This window comes from Barbus barbus (assembly GCF_936440315.1).
Source record: "Barbus barbus genome assembly, chromosome: 25".
In the NCBI taxonomy this organism is placed as follows: Eukaryota; Metazoa; Chordata; class Actinopteri; order Cypriniformes; family Cyprinidae; genus Barbus; species Barbus barbus.
Window position 1 is genome coordinate 5,606,745 of NC_136753.1, and position 18,535 is coordinate 5,625,279.

Sequence of the window (18,535 nt, forward strand, 5' to 3'; positions counted from 1 at the left end):
GATTCTCCTCCACATTTTAAAATGTAGTTTTATTCAAGCAGCATGTCCAGAACAATTGCTGTAGCAAAGCAAAAGCAGCAATGTTGAGAAAAACAAGTAACTGTGAGACAACAGACTATCATTTAATAACATATTTTGCTGTTGTTTTGGCTATTTAGGCAGTTGGGCATGTATTTTTTTCCCCCTGTTTAGCCATGCCTCAATTTGTTATTTTGTGCCATATGTTTGCTTTTAGGGCAGTCGTGGCCTAATGTATAGAGAGTTGGACTTGTAACCCGAAGGTTGTCGGTTCGAGTCTCCGGTCCAGCAGGGATTGTAGGTGGGGGGAGTGAACAACCAACACTCTCTCCACCCTCAATACCACGACTGAGGTGAGACCCTTGAGCAAGGCACCAAACCCCCAACTGCTCCCCGGGCGCCGCAGCATTGGCTGCCCACTGCTCCGGGTGTATGTTGACTACTGTGTGTACACTTGGATGGGTTAAATGCAGAGCACAAATTCTGAGTATGTGTCACCATACTTGGCCACACACCACTTCCCTTTCCTACTTCCCCCACTTTTATTACCTGAGAAATAATTAAAATTCAATAGCCAAGCATAAAAAAAATAATAAATAAAACACATTGTATGCTTGCATGACAGTTTCATTAACACACAAACAGGTTTTTAATAAATATGGTTGTTAAATATGTCTGCAATAAACTGAACTGGGAAACATTGCTATAATTAATAGATAAAATGTCGGGATGTCAGAGACCATGTGATTGCGTAATTATGTGATGGCAAAAAAAAAAGTGAATCAGTTCATCGAAATGAACCAATTTTGTGGAAATTTTGTCAGAATTTCATCACTATTCTTGATGTTCCTATAAGAGTAGAGATAAGCACTGATGAATAGATACACACAGACTCTTCATTTCGTCAAACATGATTTCACCAAGCATATCTTTCAGTTTATTTTGCATTGCACTTGCAGTTTATCTGTTCATTTATTTATCTAAACGCACACTTCTGCCAGACACCACATTACTAGAGACTGATTCTATCCTGGCTGAATGAGCATTGTCTCTCCCTCTCTTGTACTTGCAGTCTGAGATATTTATCTATCTGGATGAGCTCCGATATTGCCATCTGTTTGCCTGTGTGGAGTCAGATTAAATATATTATTTTACCAAAAATGAGTTTGCCAGTTTGTATGCCTCAATGCATCTTTATGGATATGTTTGCAGTCAATAAGTCTCCACTAGTGGAAATGTTACTATTTAGTATTTTTGTCTTTTAAACCTCTGTTGCATGGTGACCACTACAGTGTAAATTTCTCAGAATAAATCATTTGGAAGTATTAATTACATATTATTAGATAAGGAATCATTATGTTTTGTTTTGTTCTGTTCCCAAATATTATAATACTAATATAAATTAAATATTAATATTAAGACGTTAACAAAACCAAAATATTTGAAAATAGTTGTTGTTAATTAAAATAAAGTTATAATAAACTAAAATATAGGCCTAAATATTAGATGGAAAAACTTAAAGAACTTTTTAAAAAATTTGAAATGTTTCCTAAACATTATTTTAGGATGTCCTGTTTGACTAAAACTGAAATAAATAAAGCTAAATAGACATATTTTTAAAAAAGCATTAAAACTTTAACAAAAATTAAAATGATATTAAATAAATAAATAAAACTAATTAAAATATTAATCAGAAAATATTTAAATATATAAGAATATGAACACTGTGTGTGTGTGTGTGTGTGTATATATATATATATATATATATATATATATATATATATATATATATATATATATACACACACATACATATACATATACATATACATATATTAATTAGTGCTGTCAAATGATTAATCACAATTAATTGATTGGGAGTCTCAGGTCCAGCAGGGATTGTAGGTGGGGGGAGTGAATAACCAACACTCTCTCCACCCTCAATACCACGACTGAGGTGAGACCCTTGAGCAAGGCACCGAACCCCCAACTGCTCCCCGGGCGCCACATGCGGGTGTGTGTTCACTACTGTGTGTACACTTGGATGGGTTAAATGCAAAGCACAAACTCTGAGTATGGGTCACCATACTTGGCTACAAACCACTTCCCTTTCCCTTTTTTTGTTATAGCTCTAATTGCTTGCTTTTCTCTCAAAGTCAGCTCCCTCGTCTTCATCCTGGTTTGTGTGTGTCATCATCGAATGCAAGATTCAGAATGCAGAAGTAATGGATATAACTGATACGACACATTCCCTGCTTTTAATATCTGAAGAATTAATGCAACAGGACTCAGCTGATAACTTAGAAAGACCTGTGAGGCAACTGTTCCAATACTTACGCTCACATCAGATAGAGGGATGAAACTCTAAAAGTGCCGATCTTCTTAGCTGGTAAAACATCTATGTGTTGAATCACCCAATAATAAAATGTAAAGTGTTGGCCCCCTTCCTGATTTTTTTTGCATGTTTGTCACACTTTAATATTTCAGATCATCAAACAAATTTAAATATTAATCAAAGATAACACAAGTAAACACAACATGCAGTTTTTGAATGAAGTTTTTTATTATGAAGGGAAAACAAAATCCAAACCCACATGGCCCGGTGTTAAAAAGTGCTTGACCCCTAAACCTAATAACTGGTTGGGCCACCCTTAGCAGCAACAACTGCAATCAAGCGTTTGTGATAACTTGCAATGAGTCTGTTACAGCGCTGTGGAGGGATTTTGGCCCACTCATCTTGGCAGAATTGTTGTAATTCAGCCACATTGGAGGGTTTTCGCGCATTAACTGCCTTTTTAAGGTCATGCCACAGCATCTCAATAGGATTCAGGTCAGGACTTTGACTAGGCCACTCCAAAGTCTTCATTTTGTTTTTCTTCAGCCATTCAGAGGTGGATTTGCTGGTGTGTTTTGGATCATTGTCCTGCTGCAGAACCCAAGTTCGCTTCAGCTTGAGGTCACGAACAGATGGCTGGACATTGTCCTTCAGGATTGTTTGGTAGACAGCTGAATTCATGGTTCCATGAATTCAGCAAGTTCAAATTCACAGCAAGTCTTCCAGGTCCTGAAGCAGCAAAACAGCCCCAGACCATCACACTACCACCAAAATATTTTACTGTTGGTATGATGTTCTTTTTCTGAAATGCTGCGTTACTTTTACGTCAGATGTAATGGGACACACACCTTCCAAAAGTTCAACTTTTGTCTCGTCAGTCCACAGAGTATTTTCCCAAAAGTCTTGGGTGATGATCCCCAAGACTTTTGTTTTCTGGCAAAACTGAGACAAGCCTTTATGTTCTTTTTGCTCAGCAGCGGTTTTCGTCTTGGAACTCTGCCATGCAGGCCATTTTTGCCCAGTCTCTTTCTTATGGTGGAGTCATGAACACTGACCTTAACTGAGGCAAGTGAGGCCTGCAGTTCTTTAGATGTTGTTGTGGGGTCTTTTGTGACCTCTTGGATGAGTCGACATTTTATGTCAAGACATTTCTTTGGCAACATTTAAAAAATACTAGAATTAGTTTTCCCCTACATGTATACTTTTTTATTTTCAGTTTCAAACTTGGTTATGAATCCCAGATGTGGTTTCAGGCTTTTGTAACCCGCTGTTTGTACTCAAAACATTGAATATCAAAGAACTTCATACATAGTCATAGTGCTAGTTCAAGATGAAAGTGTTGTCTGGCATTGGAAAGTGTCTAACTAGGATCATACAGTAATTGCCATACAGGCACACTTACAAAATTCTTAGAGAGAGAAAGAGAGAACGCTCTTAGACCAGATATATTTGCTGCATCTTCTGTCTAATATATTTACTGGTGAGCACTTCATCTCTGAGTCTGGTATTGATTTATAAAACCCCGCTGTAATATTTCTAATCCCTCCATATATGCCCAGAGGATAACAGACCAGACCTGGCAGCATTCGGCAAGACAAACACGAGACAAAGCAACATGAACCATGTCTGACTCTATTTATCCACACTTATCGTGTTCTCACACATCCATGTGACAAGAAACACGCACATGCAGGCATGCACGCAAAATGTGATTCTTATAGCATGAAAACAGCAGATTCATTGCATTTTCACTGAGCTGAAGTAAATGTGATTAGAGGGTATGAATAGATTACTGTTAGTTTGAGCTGGATTCTATTCTATAGGACTGGCCGAATCAATGCACGCAGATGTAGCTGCTAATTGGTTATCAGACACAACACGCACATACAAATAGATTCCAAGGGGAAGAAAGGTAAAGAAAGAGAGTGATGGAGAGAGAGGAGTCCTATAACGTCTGGAATTTCAACTCTGCAAATCAATCTAGCACACTCACTGTTCGCTGTGGCTGATGGAAACTATATTTTCTCATTTTTCACAGCTTTCCAAAAATATAATTGATGAAAGCAACTTAGAAAGGATCAGTAGGGATTTCATGACTCTCAAAGATATACTTAATCTTGTGGAATTGGAGCAGCTATATTTGGTTTAAAGATTCCCAGCATATTAAACCACAAAACCTACAGCGAATGTCACACACAAACGTCTTCCATAATCTACACATTCTTACACATGGACTTTTTCCATGATTAAGTCTGCTTATAAGGTTTTTTTTTAAAATAAGGTTCTCTCTCTGACCCTTATTAAATAGCATAAACTAATATACATATTTATGTTAAATTAAAATTTACTTTTGAATTAATTTTCTCTATGTTTACATACCGTTCAAAAGCTCAGTTTCGGTAAGATATTTTTTTTTTTTTCAGTAAGGCTGCATTTATTTGATTTAAAAATACAGTAAAAAACAGTAACATTATTATAATTTGAAATAACTGTTTTCTATTTAAATACATTTTCAAATTTGAATTTGTTTATTTGATGGCAGAGCTGAATTTTAAGGAGTCACTACAGTGCAATCCATCAGAAATAATTCTAATATGCAGATTTTTTCAGGATTCTTTGATGAATAGAACATTTACAATGTAAAAGTATTTACTGTCACTTTTGATCAATTTATTGCATGCTTACTGAATAAAAGTAATTTCCATTAAAAAAAAGAAACACAGAGCTTTTTAAGAGCTCAGCAAAAAGCTAAACCGGTGAAAACAAAGAAGCATGTAGCAATTTCACTACACATCGTGTACCTGAAACAGAAGAAGTAGAACACATCTTTCAGAGTAATCAGCAGAATGAGGCAGAGGTGTGACTGCAGAAGAATAACCCTCTGATTTCACGGTGAAAAACAGAGCGCTGTTCTGACATGTAATTGGCAGGTGTGGCACAGATCATTTTGTAGTGCTGTTAAATGACATTATCTTTGGTCTGTGATCATAAAGGGGTCAAACTGGAGTCAAAAATTATATACTTTTTTTTTTTTTTTTTACTTAATGGTTTTGGCACTTTCCATGACATTTCTAAACCATTAGTGGCACATATCCCATGCTTTTGTATTGAGAACTATTACATATCTTAGATATCTTACATAAAATTGATCTAAAATAAAAAGTAATGTCATAATTTAGACATATAATGAATGTGTGCAACTGTGTTAGAAAATGCAACATTCTGTAAGACTAATAATCGAAATAACAATTTTAAGTTTTATACAAATTGTAGAAGTGACAGCAATGATCAAGCACATTTCTTTCATTTATGGGGAATATCAGTAAGCTATATACATATATATATGTATATATATATATATTCGATGACAGGTTTGCTAAAATAAAAACTTCTTCTCAACTGTTCGTACTCTCATTCTGACGGCACCCATTCACTTCAGAAGATCTATTGGTGAACAAGTGATGTAATGCTAAATTTCTCCAAATCTGTTCCGATGAAGAAACACATCTCAGCTGGCCTGATGGTGACAAAATATTCATTGTTTGGTGAACTATTCCTTTAAGCCCCTCCTTTCACTGATCATTTATTAGAAAACAAACAACAAAAAAAGCATTTATTAACCGGGCCTATTTTCAATCGTATTTTGAAAGTGCCCCCCACACCTGCTTTTAAGCGACCACATGAACCTTAATGTGGACGCACTCACACACATTAACCGCTGAGATGCCTCATTTCCCTCTTTTCATCTCTGTCTCTTTCTGACATTTTCTCCCTCATTCGTTCCCATCCCTTTTCACATATCTATCTCTCTCGTCTCCCTCTGATCTGTCTGGTTAGTGTATTACCGTGAGGGATATTTGAATGGTAATTGCCCTCCCATGGTCCTGAGGTTTTAATCTGTCTGCTAGGGAAGAGGAACTCTATTAATTGAAGATGGAATTGCAGCGGAGAGCTGCACTCTTTTGCCCCTCCATCTCTTGGGTTGCCAGTCCGCTGTCCTGAACGTTGGGCCTCGTACACGGAAATAATCCATCATCCTTCCAGACTGACAGAGAACTGACCCTCACAGTCCGGCGACAATACAATTAACATTTACAATCTGCTCAGAATGCCACAGAATGCCACGGCACAACATGTTAGTCAATGGGTTAAATAAATTACAAAGCTGAAACAAAAGAGAAACCTGAAGGGGAAATGATGGCAAAAAACAAGCCTTGTCCATGTGAGTGATTACAAGCAGGTCAGAACATTGACCTGGAATCTATTTTTGGAATAGATTTGTCCAGATGGGAGGTTGGCAAAGTCATCAAAATTGACTTTTGCAAATTAATATTTCATCAAAATGTAATAACTTGTTCTGACTCCAAAATTAGTTTTGCTGACCTCACAAAAATCAGTCTTAATCAGTACTTTTTGTCCCGATTTCCAGTAAAAACAAATTGCTAAACATCCTCAAAACAGGATGAATTAGCTTATCTTGAATTAAGTTTATTTTACTTACCCTACTGGTAATTTGTTTTTCTAGCTTTAATCATAAGCCTCACTAAAGATAAGGGACAGATATCACAAGAGAGTTTGCAAAGCTAAAAGGAAGCAAGAAAAAGATGAAGAAGACAAAAAAAAGAGCTGGGAAGACAGAGAGAAGGACAATCGAATAGAGATTATTTACTGCAGCGCATTCCGTACAGCACACACCCTCGGCGATGCACTGTAATGTATCACAGTGAAATGGCGTAGATTTTATCAGCATTCAGAATCAGTGGCAGGAAGAGCAGAAACTCACAAGAAGCAGGTCTGCAGAAGGTTCTACATCAGATACATGCCATTAGACACACCCCCGTATTCCTCAAGCCCTCTGGCTCTCTGAAGAACAGAACGTCAGGACCCTGAAAAGCTGTCGTGCGTCTTTGTGACTCACCACACGTCCTCAGAATCCTCGTCGCACTCGGCCCCAAACTGACAAATGTCGCACGTTGATGTCTCCTTCTGACTGATCTCTGCTGAGCCCTCGTTAACTGCAGAGAGAGAGAGGAAATGAGATGAGAGATCTTGAGAGCTGCACTTAAAGGGGTCATTTTATGAGGAATCAAATTTTCCTGTATCTGTTCAGATAAAAGAGCTCATTGTTCTTTTATGAAATAATCCTAAACTGCTGTTATTTGATTTACGGGAGTCAAAAGAATAAGTGAAGAACATGTTTGAGATAAAATATGAGATGTGTGAAAAAAAAACAAGGTAAATGTCACTTGTGAAATGAATGTTTTTATTTTGCGTCATTTTCAATCAAGTAATTATAAATGTAGTTTCAAAATATGGGTTTATTTAGGATAAAATGCTAGCTGTAAAGTTTTCCTTGGCAACACAAACAAGTTGGCCATTTTTAAAATTTCCATTACAGAATTCCATTATAGAACATAATTCATGCACATTAAAAATACTGGTAAAAACTGGGTCCTAAAAATGGCAGCTGTGCAAGAACTTACTGTACATAACTGTACAAGCTGCCCCTCAACAAAATAAAAAAATGTAACCGTAAAAGTGATTTGTGATGCGTTATTGATGGCAAAGAGCCAGAGACTCTTCCGTTAGCCATTGCCTTCACGAAAGTCTGACATTTCCACAAGTTCATTAACACAGAGATGAAGACACCTCATCTTAGTGGTTTTATGCTAAAAGAAGAACATTGTTCAGGGTGTATTTGCAATGTAATCTAAACTTGAATAGTGCCCCTTTTTAAAACACTTCAATTAGGACAGTGCTAATTGCAAATTTGCAGTCCTTGAGCAGCTACTGGCAGTAAATGAAAGAGTCAAGATAAACATAGCATGTGAGTGTTTCTGAAGGCTAAATATGGGTCAAGCAGCAGTTTTTCGCTTAAAAAAAATAGTTGGTTTGAGTGGGTGTAAAGGAACGGCCTGAATTTCTACACATCATGGAGTATAAAGTGTCAGCTGCTGCAATGTGGTCAGATTCACCGAGTCAAGGATAGTGTGTACTGTTGCTAATAAAAGCTAGACAAAGCATTATCCACTGTGAGTTACTTAAGGAAGCACATTTTTACATCAGTTCTTCATAATGATTCATGATGTAAAGTTTGAACTGTAGCTACCCATAGGTTTCTGTGATTGTTAGTGTATATCAGAGTGGATCTGACAAGCTAAACCAAGCTCTCTGATAGTGAGAAGAAAGTTCAAGACATCTATCCCAAGTATATGTCTTCTTAACGAGCAGCATCGTAGCTGGACATTCTGGACATGATTTAAACATGCAAGAACAAATGACACGACACTTAAGTTTCCAACCAAATCAAACACAACAGCAGGGAATATACATCATTATTGTAGGCTATTCTTGTAGGTATTGCAAGAACATAGTTTTGAACACTGATTAGAAAATAGTTCTAAAGAAAAAAAAATTAAACAGCAGTCCTTTTGATTCACTTGATTATTCAAAATTAGGCATTACTACATGGACCATTTTTGGAATAGTCCACCAAAAAATTACAATTCTGCCATTCATCCTTCATGGAATAAAACATAAAGACATTTTGTGAAAAAATTTTTGCGAAGAGTCAATGGTAACTAAAATTGTTCTTCAAACATTCATCTTACAGCAAGCAATACACATTTAGAACAATGACAGAATTTTCATTTTTGGGTCAACTATCTCTTGAAAGCCATTTTTCTTACATTTTCTAAATGAATAAATGTCCAATGACAGTGACAACCTGGCAAATGTAGTACATCCAGGTTTTATTCCTACTCCAGATATTGTCACTATACAAAGCTTACTTTTTAACAGTTGCAAAGTAAGTTCTTATTTAATATATGTGCGATTTTGGAAGACAGCTTGTAAGATTTGGCTCATATGTCTTTCCCTATTGAATACATGAGATCTTATGTTCAACCATACTATTTCTCTCACGTTTGATTTAGAATCTGTATGTTCAAAAAGACCCACTTGTATCTAATAGTGAATTTCAATTTTTTTCTATGGTAGGAATGGAACAAATGCATTCCGTTAGTTGTGGTTTTTTTTTGTTATTACTGTACATTTACGTGTGTGTTGGAAGACTCTTGCATAATATCTCTGCTCAGTTATATGAGGCTCTCAGTTGTGTGAGAGTGAGGAAGAAGTGTTGTTTCCATGTCGATAGAACATATCTGATTCTGAGTGCGTGTGTGTGTGTGTGTGTGTGTATGTGTATGATTTAGAATGTATGAGCCAGAGCTCATCAATGATTTACACTCAGACATTAAAACATGTTTGATCCTACTGGAGGAGGGGTAACGCTTTCCTCAAGCTAAACTCTTCTCTTGAGCCACACAGATCTGTCTCTAAGTGCCCGCACCCCTCCATCCTTCTGTCTTCTTGCCCTTTTCTATTACCCTCTCTCCCTCCCTCGCTCCAGCCCCCTGTGTCTCGTCTCTCCCACGGTGGCTACACTTGTTCACATGTTCTGCGCTATCTGTCTTCTGTGTCATCCCTGTTATAATGCTTTCAGATGGCGCTTTCATTTTTATATCCTCTCTTATTTCATTTCTTTTCTTCTCATCCTCAATTTCCTGTTCTTTGCTCTTTGAGCCATGTTCTTCCGTTGTTCCATTTTTTTCCCAGTCCCTCGTTTTGTTTATCACCTCTTGATCAGTTATACAGATGGCCAGGATGGCTAGCCATTCAACTATTTTTGCGTAATAATACATGCTTAAAAAAAAAAAAAAAATATTGGTGGGAAATTCAGTGTTTTTTTTCGAAAGAAATTACTGTTTTATTCAATTGATATATTAAATTGATCAAACGTGACATTAAAGAGATATATAATGTTACAAAAAAATAATATTTTCTATATAATGTTTTCTATTCACCTAATACTAAAAAATGTATCATGGTTTGTACAAAACATTAAGCAGCACATCTGATTTCAACACTGATAAGAAGAAATGTTTCTTGAGGACCAAATCAGCATATTAAAATGCTTTCTGAAGGATCGTGTGACACTGAAGACTGGAGTAATGATGCTGAAATTTCAGTTAAATATTAATAATATTCCACAATATTCTTGTTTACTCTGTTTTCTATCAAATAAATGTAGCTTTGGTGTGCATAATACGTTTTAGCATTCTAGAAGCATGCTGTATTGCATATTAAAGTCTGGCAGTAAAGGCCCTTTCACATGGCTCACATCGTCTTTGCCCAGTGAGTTGAACTCTAGGAGCTATTACCTCCAGCGGCACACTGCGTGCCAGTCAAGCGCTGTTAATGCGTCACTCAAAGATCAAACAATTTTAAGTGTGTGACCTTTTAAAGTTAAGTTTAAAGATTACTGGAAAATGCACATGATGAATGCAATTACAGGTCTAAAGTATGTGATGTTTGCACATGCTTTTGCATCTCTAATGAGACCTTTCAGAGTTTTTAAAGCCTCACAAATATTTGAAGAGGTCTTGAATTTTATTCCGTTATATACACCTTAATATTTCCAGCAACAATCCAATTCATGTAAATGTAAATTCATGTGAATCAATTTTCTGTGAGTACTTTTTCTCATTCTGTAGTGTATTAAATCAATTCCCATGCCCCGTTTATATTCTAAGCTTAATCTTAAATACACGTTTTCACTGTTTACTGTGTGTGCACTCCTGCTGTCATAGTACATAGAGTAGCAGCCTCATAGAATTGGCTTTCCGTAACTCTATCTGCAATGCTTTTCATGTGGTGGTCAAAAGGGCACATGATGCTTGCATTGAAGCCTTGATGTGAGTCATATGAAAAGCTGATGTATGAAATTGAAAACCTGCATACTATTTTCTGAATACAGCACAGTATACAATGTATAGTGCCTACTATTTATGTACGTATGTTTGTGTGTGTGTACACACACACACACACACAAACATACATACATAGTAGGCACTATACATTGTGCTGTATTCAGAAAATAGTATGCAGGTTTTCAAATTCATACATCAGCTATTTTACAATTTTACTTTTTTACTTTGTAAATTTTACAATTATTTACAAAGTAATGGCAAGTAACACATATAATATTCCAAACATAGACTGAATTTAAACTGTATCCCAGAACCCAATGTGCTAACTAGACCTTGAGGAATGAATCGGAACTAATATCAGGTGCCATTTTTAGCTGACTTTTTGTGTCTCATCAATTTATCAGACTTCCCCAAAAGAAGACATTTTTACATTTAACTGGATTTAAATGTTGCTTTCTGATATAAACATGCAACTTGGTAAGGTCATGTAACAACAGTGAAATGCCTACTATTTCACTTGTAATAGGACAGACTAGACTAAATACTAGGCCACTACATATTCCATTCCAATCATAGTTTCTCTCTCTCTCTCTCTCTCTCTCTCTCTCTCTCTCTCTCCGTTCATTCAAATTCATTCCTAGTCCTCAGTAGAACTTTCCATTTTCCAATATTTCAGAGTAGATATATCATCCCTCACTTCAGAGCATCCCTCCCTCTCTCTCTCTTGATCTTCCCATCACCCCATCCTGAATCTCTTTTTAATTAGCCATGCTCTAGAGTGAAATTCTTCATCCTGGATTCACTTCATAAGTACTGCTGGCATATTCACATTTATCAGGAGAGGCAGACAGAAGCTGCTGTCATCCGAACTTAGTATGAGCATCTTGGTGTGCGGATGTGAACAGACAAAGCGAGATATGAGATCATTATTGTAATGCTCTGTATTAATTAGAGATGAGCTGAAAATACTCACCATCATCCCCTGATCCAGAGCCAGCATCTGCAAAGCAGAAAACAGACGGTCAGGAACACAAGCGTCATGTCCATTCAAAGGGATTTAGTTCTATTTTTGAACCTATTCTAGATGCACCTCACAAACAAAAAGACTATGTATTCGATAATTAGATTGCACACTCATAGACACAAAAGATGTTTGTTTACAGCAAAATCATCCATTCACACATCTAAAACCGCTTTGCCCCAAGTCGCTGCTTCTGCGGATTATTTGCATTAAATTGAAAATTCTGTCATCATCTACCAAGGCTCACCTTGTGTCGAACTTGCATGATTTCTTTTTCTTGTGGAACACAAAATGAGTCTTATCAAAATTTCTGTTTTCCATTCCATAAAGATGCTTACTGATTACTGGCTGACAAGTTCAGTTGCATTTTACTTTATTAAAAGTAATTAGAATGGGATTTGAACACTGGCCCCCTTTGCTCACTAAGAAAAAAACTGCAAATAAATGTTGTAGTTTATTTAAGTGATAATCAAATGAAGAGGTGCAAATTGATGCTAAAGGGATACTCCATCCAAAAATGAAAAATCTCTTCACAAATCGAACACGGCAGAAAGAAAGAGGCATAAACTGTCACTTTATAGGTCTGAAGGTCACGTCCTGTAAGAGGCCAGAAGAATCTTCAGATTTTTGCCTAGAATGTGGGATGTCGCCTACGTCATACAATTGTGCTTAGATTAGAAATACATATTCATATCTAATACCATTTTCCTATCTTTATGGCTTTTCGCAGCATCGGTGTCTTGCACAGATGCAGAGGAGAACAACAGAAAGCGATATTACAGATGTCATGCAAAATAAAAGTCAGCATGGCACGTGCAATTCTCTCTTAGCTCTATTTATACAAGGCATTTATGGAACACTAACGTACACTGGAGGCTTCTAATTCTAGAACATTCCTGGGACATAAACTGAGCTTTTATGAGCCCAATGGATTAAATCTGTAGAACTGAGAACTAGTGGGCAAAAGAAAAACAACTATAGAGGGAAATGTATACATTATAGTGGAAAGGGAGGGTGGAAAAGAGCTTGGCTGTCACCTCATTTCCCATTTTTAACACTTATAAATCTGCCCTTCGGCTGCATCTGTACCTCTCAAAATATAAATAATGGAGTTCTCATGGTTTCATTTGAGGTGAAAACAAAAAGTATCCCCAGATAACCCCACTTTCTCTCTCTCAAGTTCAAGGGTACAGCCGCTATGACTAGACTGTACCGTGCTACTCGCTCTCAGTCTTTCTCGCCATCCGCCCCTGGGCTCGACGGCAGCTTTGGGAAAATCTGACATTCATCAATTTGTTATGATGGAGAGGAGCAGCTTATAGCTCTGTGCCCTCCCATCAATCACCCCACCAATTATTCCCCGCCCAGAACAAATATAAATCTTCGTTTGAGATGGACCCAGGAAGGCAAGGCCTTAATGTGTTATTCCTTTAATTCCAAACTGTGCCTCTCCTGCGTCTCTGCAAAAGTACTCTTCTTAATAAGCCTTTTTGTCTTGTTTTTTAGTAAAAGCATCTCAACCCCACTAAGTAAGGGATAATGTACAGTATCACAAAGTAATTAATTTTAACAGTAATAATTTGTTACATTTATATAGCGCTTTTCTGGGTACTCAAAGCGCTTTACATAGAAGGGGGGGGGGGGGGGGGGGATCTCCTCAACCACCACCAATGTGCAGCATCCACCTGGATGATGCGACGGCAGCCATATTGCGCCAGAACGCCCACCACACACCAGCTTACTGGTGGAGAGGAGACAGAGTGATGAAGCCAATCAGTGTATGGGGATGATTAGGAGGCCATGATGGTCAGAGGCCAATGGGCAAATTTGGCCAGGATGCCGGGGTAAAACCCCTACTCTTTTTCGAAGGACATCCTGGGATTTTTAATGACCACAGAGAGTCAGGACCTTGGTTTAACGTCTCATCTGAAGGATGGTAGAAATTATTCTATTCATAAAATGTATTCTAGATATGGCAAACAATAAAATTGCAATCCGCCGTAACTGCTTGCTCGTACGACAGTCAGCAGAAGTGAGAAAAAAAGTGTTTATTATGTTTGAAAGATGGATATTTTTCTTACAAAAACGCATTGATTCACTACAGGAGGCCTTTATTCACCCCCCAGAGCTGTGTGATGCACGTTTTATTACGGATGCACACATATTATTTCACATCTTCTGGACTGTTGACTAAAAGCACCCGCTTACCCCATTGTAAGGCTTGGAGGGGCCAGGACAATTTTTAATATAACTCTGACTGGATTTGTCTAAAAGAAGAAAGTCATATACATCTAGGATGCTTTGAGGTTGAGTAAAACACAGGCTAATTTTCATTTTTGGGTGAACTAACCCTTTAATGCTTACTTAAGTGACCTCCAAGTTTCCATATGACAGCGTCATGCCGTCTTGTTATCGTTCTTTTATGCATGTTGGTCAGTTGAGGACCGTCATTCGTTCACATTGCAATCTGATATTGGCCACATTTAAAAATGACAATGTGAACAGCCATATATAAAAATCAGATCTGACAAAAAAATCAAATGGAATTGAGCACTAATGCTTGCACTTTGAACGTAGCCTTTGAACGTGACATGGTTGTTGGTGTCAGAGTAGCTGATCTGAGTATTTCAGAAACTCACTGATCTACTGGGATTTTCATGCACAACCATCTCTAAGGTTACAGAGAATGTCCCAAAAGAGAAACTATCCAGTGAGAGGTAGTTCTATGGGCACAAATGCCTTGTTGATGCCAGAGTTCAGAAGAGAATGGCCAGACTGGTTCAAGCTGATGGAAAAGCAACAGTAACACCGAAGTATACAGAACAGCATCTTTGAACACACAATACATTGAACTTTGATGCAGATGAGCTACAGCAGCAGAAGACCACACAGAAGGCCATGTCAGCTAAGAACAGTAAACTGAGGACATGGTTTGCACAGGCTCACAAAAATGGGACAATAGAAGATTGTAAAAAGGTTGATGAGTCTTGATTTCTATACTTAGATGTTGTTACTGTACTGAAAAAATGGAAAAGCAATCATAGGCCTACTCAGTCATATTAGTTGTGAACTACATAGCAACACGGTTTATCTTAACCTGATTTCTTTGCTTTCAAATCTCTTAAATGTGCAATCTACTAGATAATGTGAGACAATCACGTTCAGCAGCATTTTCGTACTGAAACCATAGTTCACAGCATGCTTTGCATGGAACTTATTGAGGAGAGTAAAAATGTTGAAATTAAGAACTATTTACTGTTTGTGAAGGATGAGAAAATGGAAAGACATAATGGTGTTTAATGTTCAGTTATGTTGGGACTGGTTGACCATTGTGTTGAAGGGTGCAGTTAAGAAAAAAAAGCCAACAATTTCTTAGCTAGCCAGTACAATGTTGTAATTCAGTGATGTGATGCAAAACAGATGAACCTGAATAAATCAATCCTATCAGGAAAGCATAGAAAATCACTTTGAGACACTTTTGCCTAATTGGGTCATATAAAAATAACTTCAATGCATGATGTTACAGTTACATGAACAAATTACCGGTATGTTTGTGTCGATTCATGAGGAACCAAAATACAGGATTAAATCATGTAAATTAATTTCAAAAACAAGACAACATAAAAGAACAGATTAAGCAAGCTATTTTGCAGTGTCCGCTTCCTCAACCTTTCTAACTTTCTCATGTTCTCTTTCCCAAACTTCTGTGTCCCCTGCTGGGTCACAGGTAACACAAATAGTCTGAGCTATGCAGATGAGGCTGAGGTCGTTCATATTCATGAGGCTGTGGTTTTAATGAGGGACTCAATTACAGGTTCACATTACTCTGAACCTGGGACGCTTCTGCTGTCTGAAATAGAAGAGAGAGACAAAGGCTGCATGTATTCAGCATCTCATTTCTTCATCTTCAATCCATGTTTTCATTCTCCAGATTATTCCTGGTTCCCTTTGCTGATCAGCCCAATTCCCGCTGCAGTCATGATCTTCCATAATTAGCCAAATTATTTGTCTGGGTCTGTCCTTCTGGTATTACATCAGACTGTCTCTCTCTCTCTCTGCTCGTCTCTCTCTCTCTCTCAAACTGCTCTGTGGGGAGCGTCTAGATGTTCTGATGGATTATACTAATGATGACTTTTCCGATTCCATCTTCCTGCAGCGTTGCCCCTTCCCCGGCACACACACACACACATATACACAGAGGGTCTGATTTATAACTACACTCCCGTATCTTTCTCTTCTTTACAAGCAATGGGTGATCAATTTGAGAGCAGTGTGACCTGTGTTTATTCTGTCTCCAAACACACACTCAGATTTGTGTACCCCCATATAGCACACACAATGATTTGTGGTCTGTGAGGAAATGTAGACCACTTTACTTGACACTGATTACTGCCTTTGCCTCTGAACAACCCCACATCTCTGCATCACACACAGACAAACACAGATGGCTGTTTTTCTACCATGGTGGGGACTCTATTTTTCACATTGCACTGTTTTTGCTAGATATGCTTGTAAAACTATTAACATAAAAGTTAACTTCCCTGAAAAGTAGTTTGTTGTAATCACATCCAATGTCCCCCATTTAAAATGGGAATTGTGGCCTGTTCGAAATCAATCAACATTCTGCGTAATTTTTTCTCATTATAAATATATAATGTTGTTTAAAACTGCAAGATACAAAACAATAACATTTTTGGACTCTACAGCATGGCAGGAAAGTAAATGATCGTACTTTATATTCTCAATTGTTACACAAATTGTAGTACTGACTCATTTAACCACATTACCCAAGGTATTGCAAAAAACATCACACAAATATTTTTCTACAATTTAAGGGAAATGTACAGCAATGTTCAAAAGTAAGGGGTTGGGAAGACTTTTTTAATTTTTCTATTTCAATACAGTTTATGGAAACATTTCTTATTATTATCAGTTGTACTGCTTAATATTTTTGTGGAAACTGTGATTCTGTTTTCAGGAATTTTTGTATGAATAGAAAGTGTAAAAATACTGCATTTATTTGAAACTTTTTTTATATGCTTCTTTTATAAACTTTTTTTTTTTAAATATAAATGTAATAATTTATTTTAAAAATCTTACTGACCTATAATTACAAACCAATAATTGGTCTTAAACTACTATATAAATGATGCTCATCTTTGTGGACACACACACACACACACACACACACACAAAGCTAATTTATTCCTATATTAAAAAGCATATATTTTCTATAACCTACAACTACATCTTAATGTAAGCCTCATTGCACATATTTAGATATTTATTAATACATATATATATATATATATATATATATATATATATTTATCTTTGTTCTGGATTGAATTAGACTTCTTCCTCATTTAATAAAATATGTCAAAAAGTGGGCTAATCTAGAGACAGAGGACAAAAAGAGGACATAGAAACTGGACCAAAATACTTTGTGTGTGTGTGTGTGTGTGTGTGTGTGAGTGTGTCCTCACAGGAAGTCACCTCTAATGAGTAGAAGTGTGTCTTTGTGCATGTGTGTGAGAAAAACACAGAGGTGGAACAAAGTCATTTGCCATTATAGCAGTACACAAGACTGATCGCGATTCCCCTGAGCTTTTCTGAACAGTCTTCCTAAAGCGGTGTCTCTACACCTCAGATAATTGATCAGATAATGAAGAAAAGTCGAAAGAAAGAGACTGAAATGAGAGGGAAAAACAATGGATGAAGAATCATTTCAAGAATGGTTTCTGGTATTAAATGTTATTTAAAGATTCAATTTCAGCGAACATTCGAGTATCAATATCTTCACCGGTGACTGCTGTCAGCGCTGTGCTGTTTCTCTTTCTCTCTAATATTGTACCAGCAGGTGAGATAGGCTGGAATTGGCTTCCATCACACTGTCAGAACGTCAATCAAACCTGCATCTAAACTGTCTCCCCAAGCAAAACAAACTGTAACCTGCATAAAATGTCTTTGCAAAAGTAAAACATTTTTAAAATGTCATGTTTTTCATTAATAAACTGAGCTTTCATTTAAATCCTTATGACTGTTTCACACCACACGCATTGTAACAACAAAAGCAGGAGAGTGTTGAGTTTTCACAATGTGTTTCTGCTGTATGTCATAGAAATATAATTTTCTGTGATCTCAAATGTCACAAACTGTGCTCAGATTTGACAAAAGGGCACAACCAAAACCCAAAGAGCTTAATATGATCTCAAACATTTGTCTTTGAAGACAAATTTATCTAAACAATTCAAATTAATTTTAGTACTACATTATACTACATTAACTCTGTTCTGTATATTAACTATTTGTAATGTACAATATAAGAATTTTAGCATAAATCTATGAGAATATTGATACTTAAATGAAACCGAACACTACATCTGAACA

General features: G+C 36.9%; 1 protein-coding gene across 2 annotated transcripts in view; it reads right to left on the reverse strand.

Annotated features, from left to right (window-relative positions):
• tmeff2b (transmembrane protein with EGF-like and two follistatin-like domains 2b) overlaps positions 1–18,535 on the reverse strand; it is a 55,280-nt gene that overhangs the window by 13,173 nt on the left and 23,572 nt on the right. For both annotated transcript variants that reach the window (XM_079376668.1, XM_079376669.1), the window contains exons 4-5: positions 12,098–12,124; positions 7,272–7,368 (exon numbers count right to left, since the gene is read on the reverse strand). In XM_079376668.1, the coding sequence (XP_079232794.1) occupies positions 7,272–7,368; positions 12,098–12,124 (124 nt within the window). The remainder of the gene's footprint in view (positions 1–7,271; positions 7,369–12,097; positions 12,125–18,535) is intronic.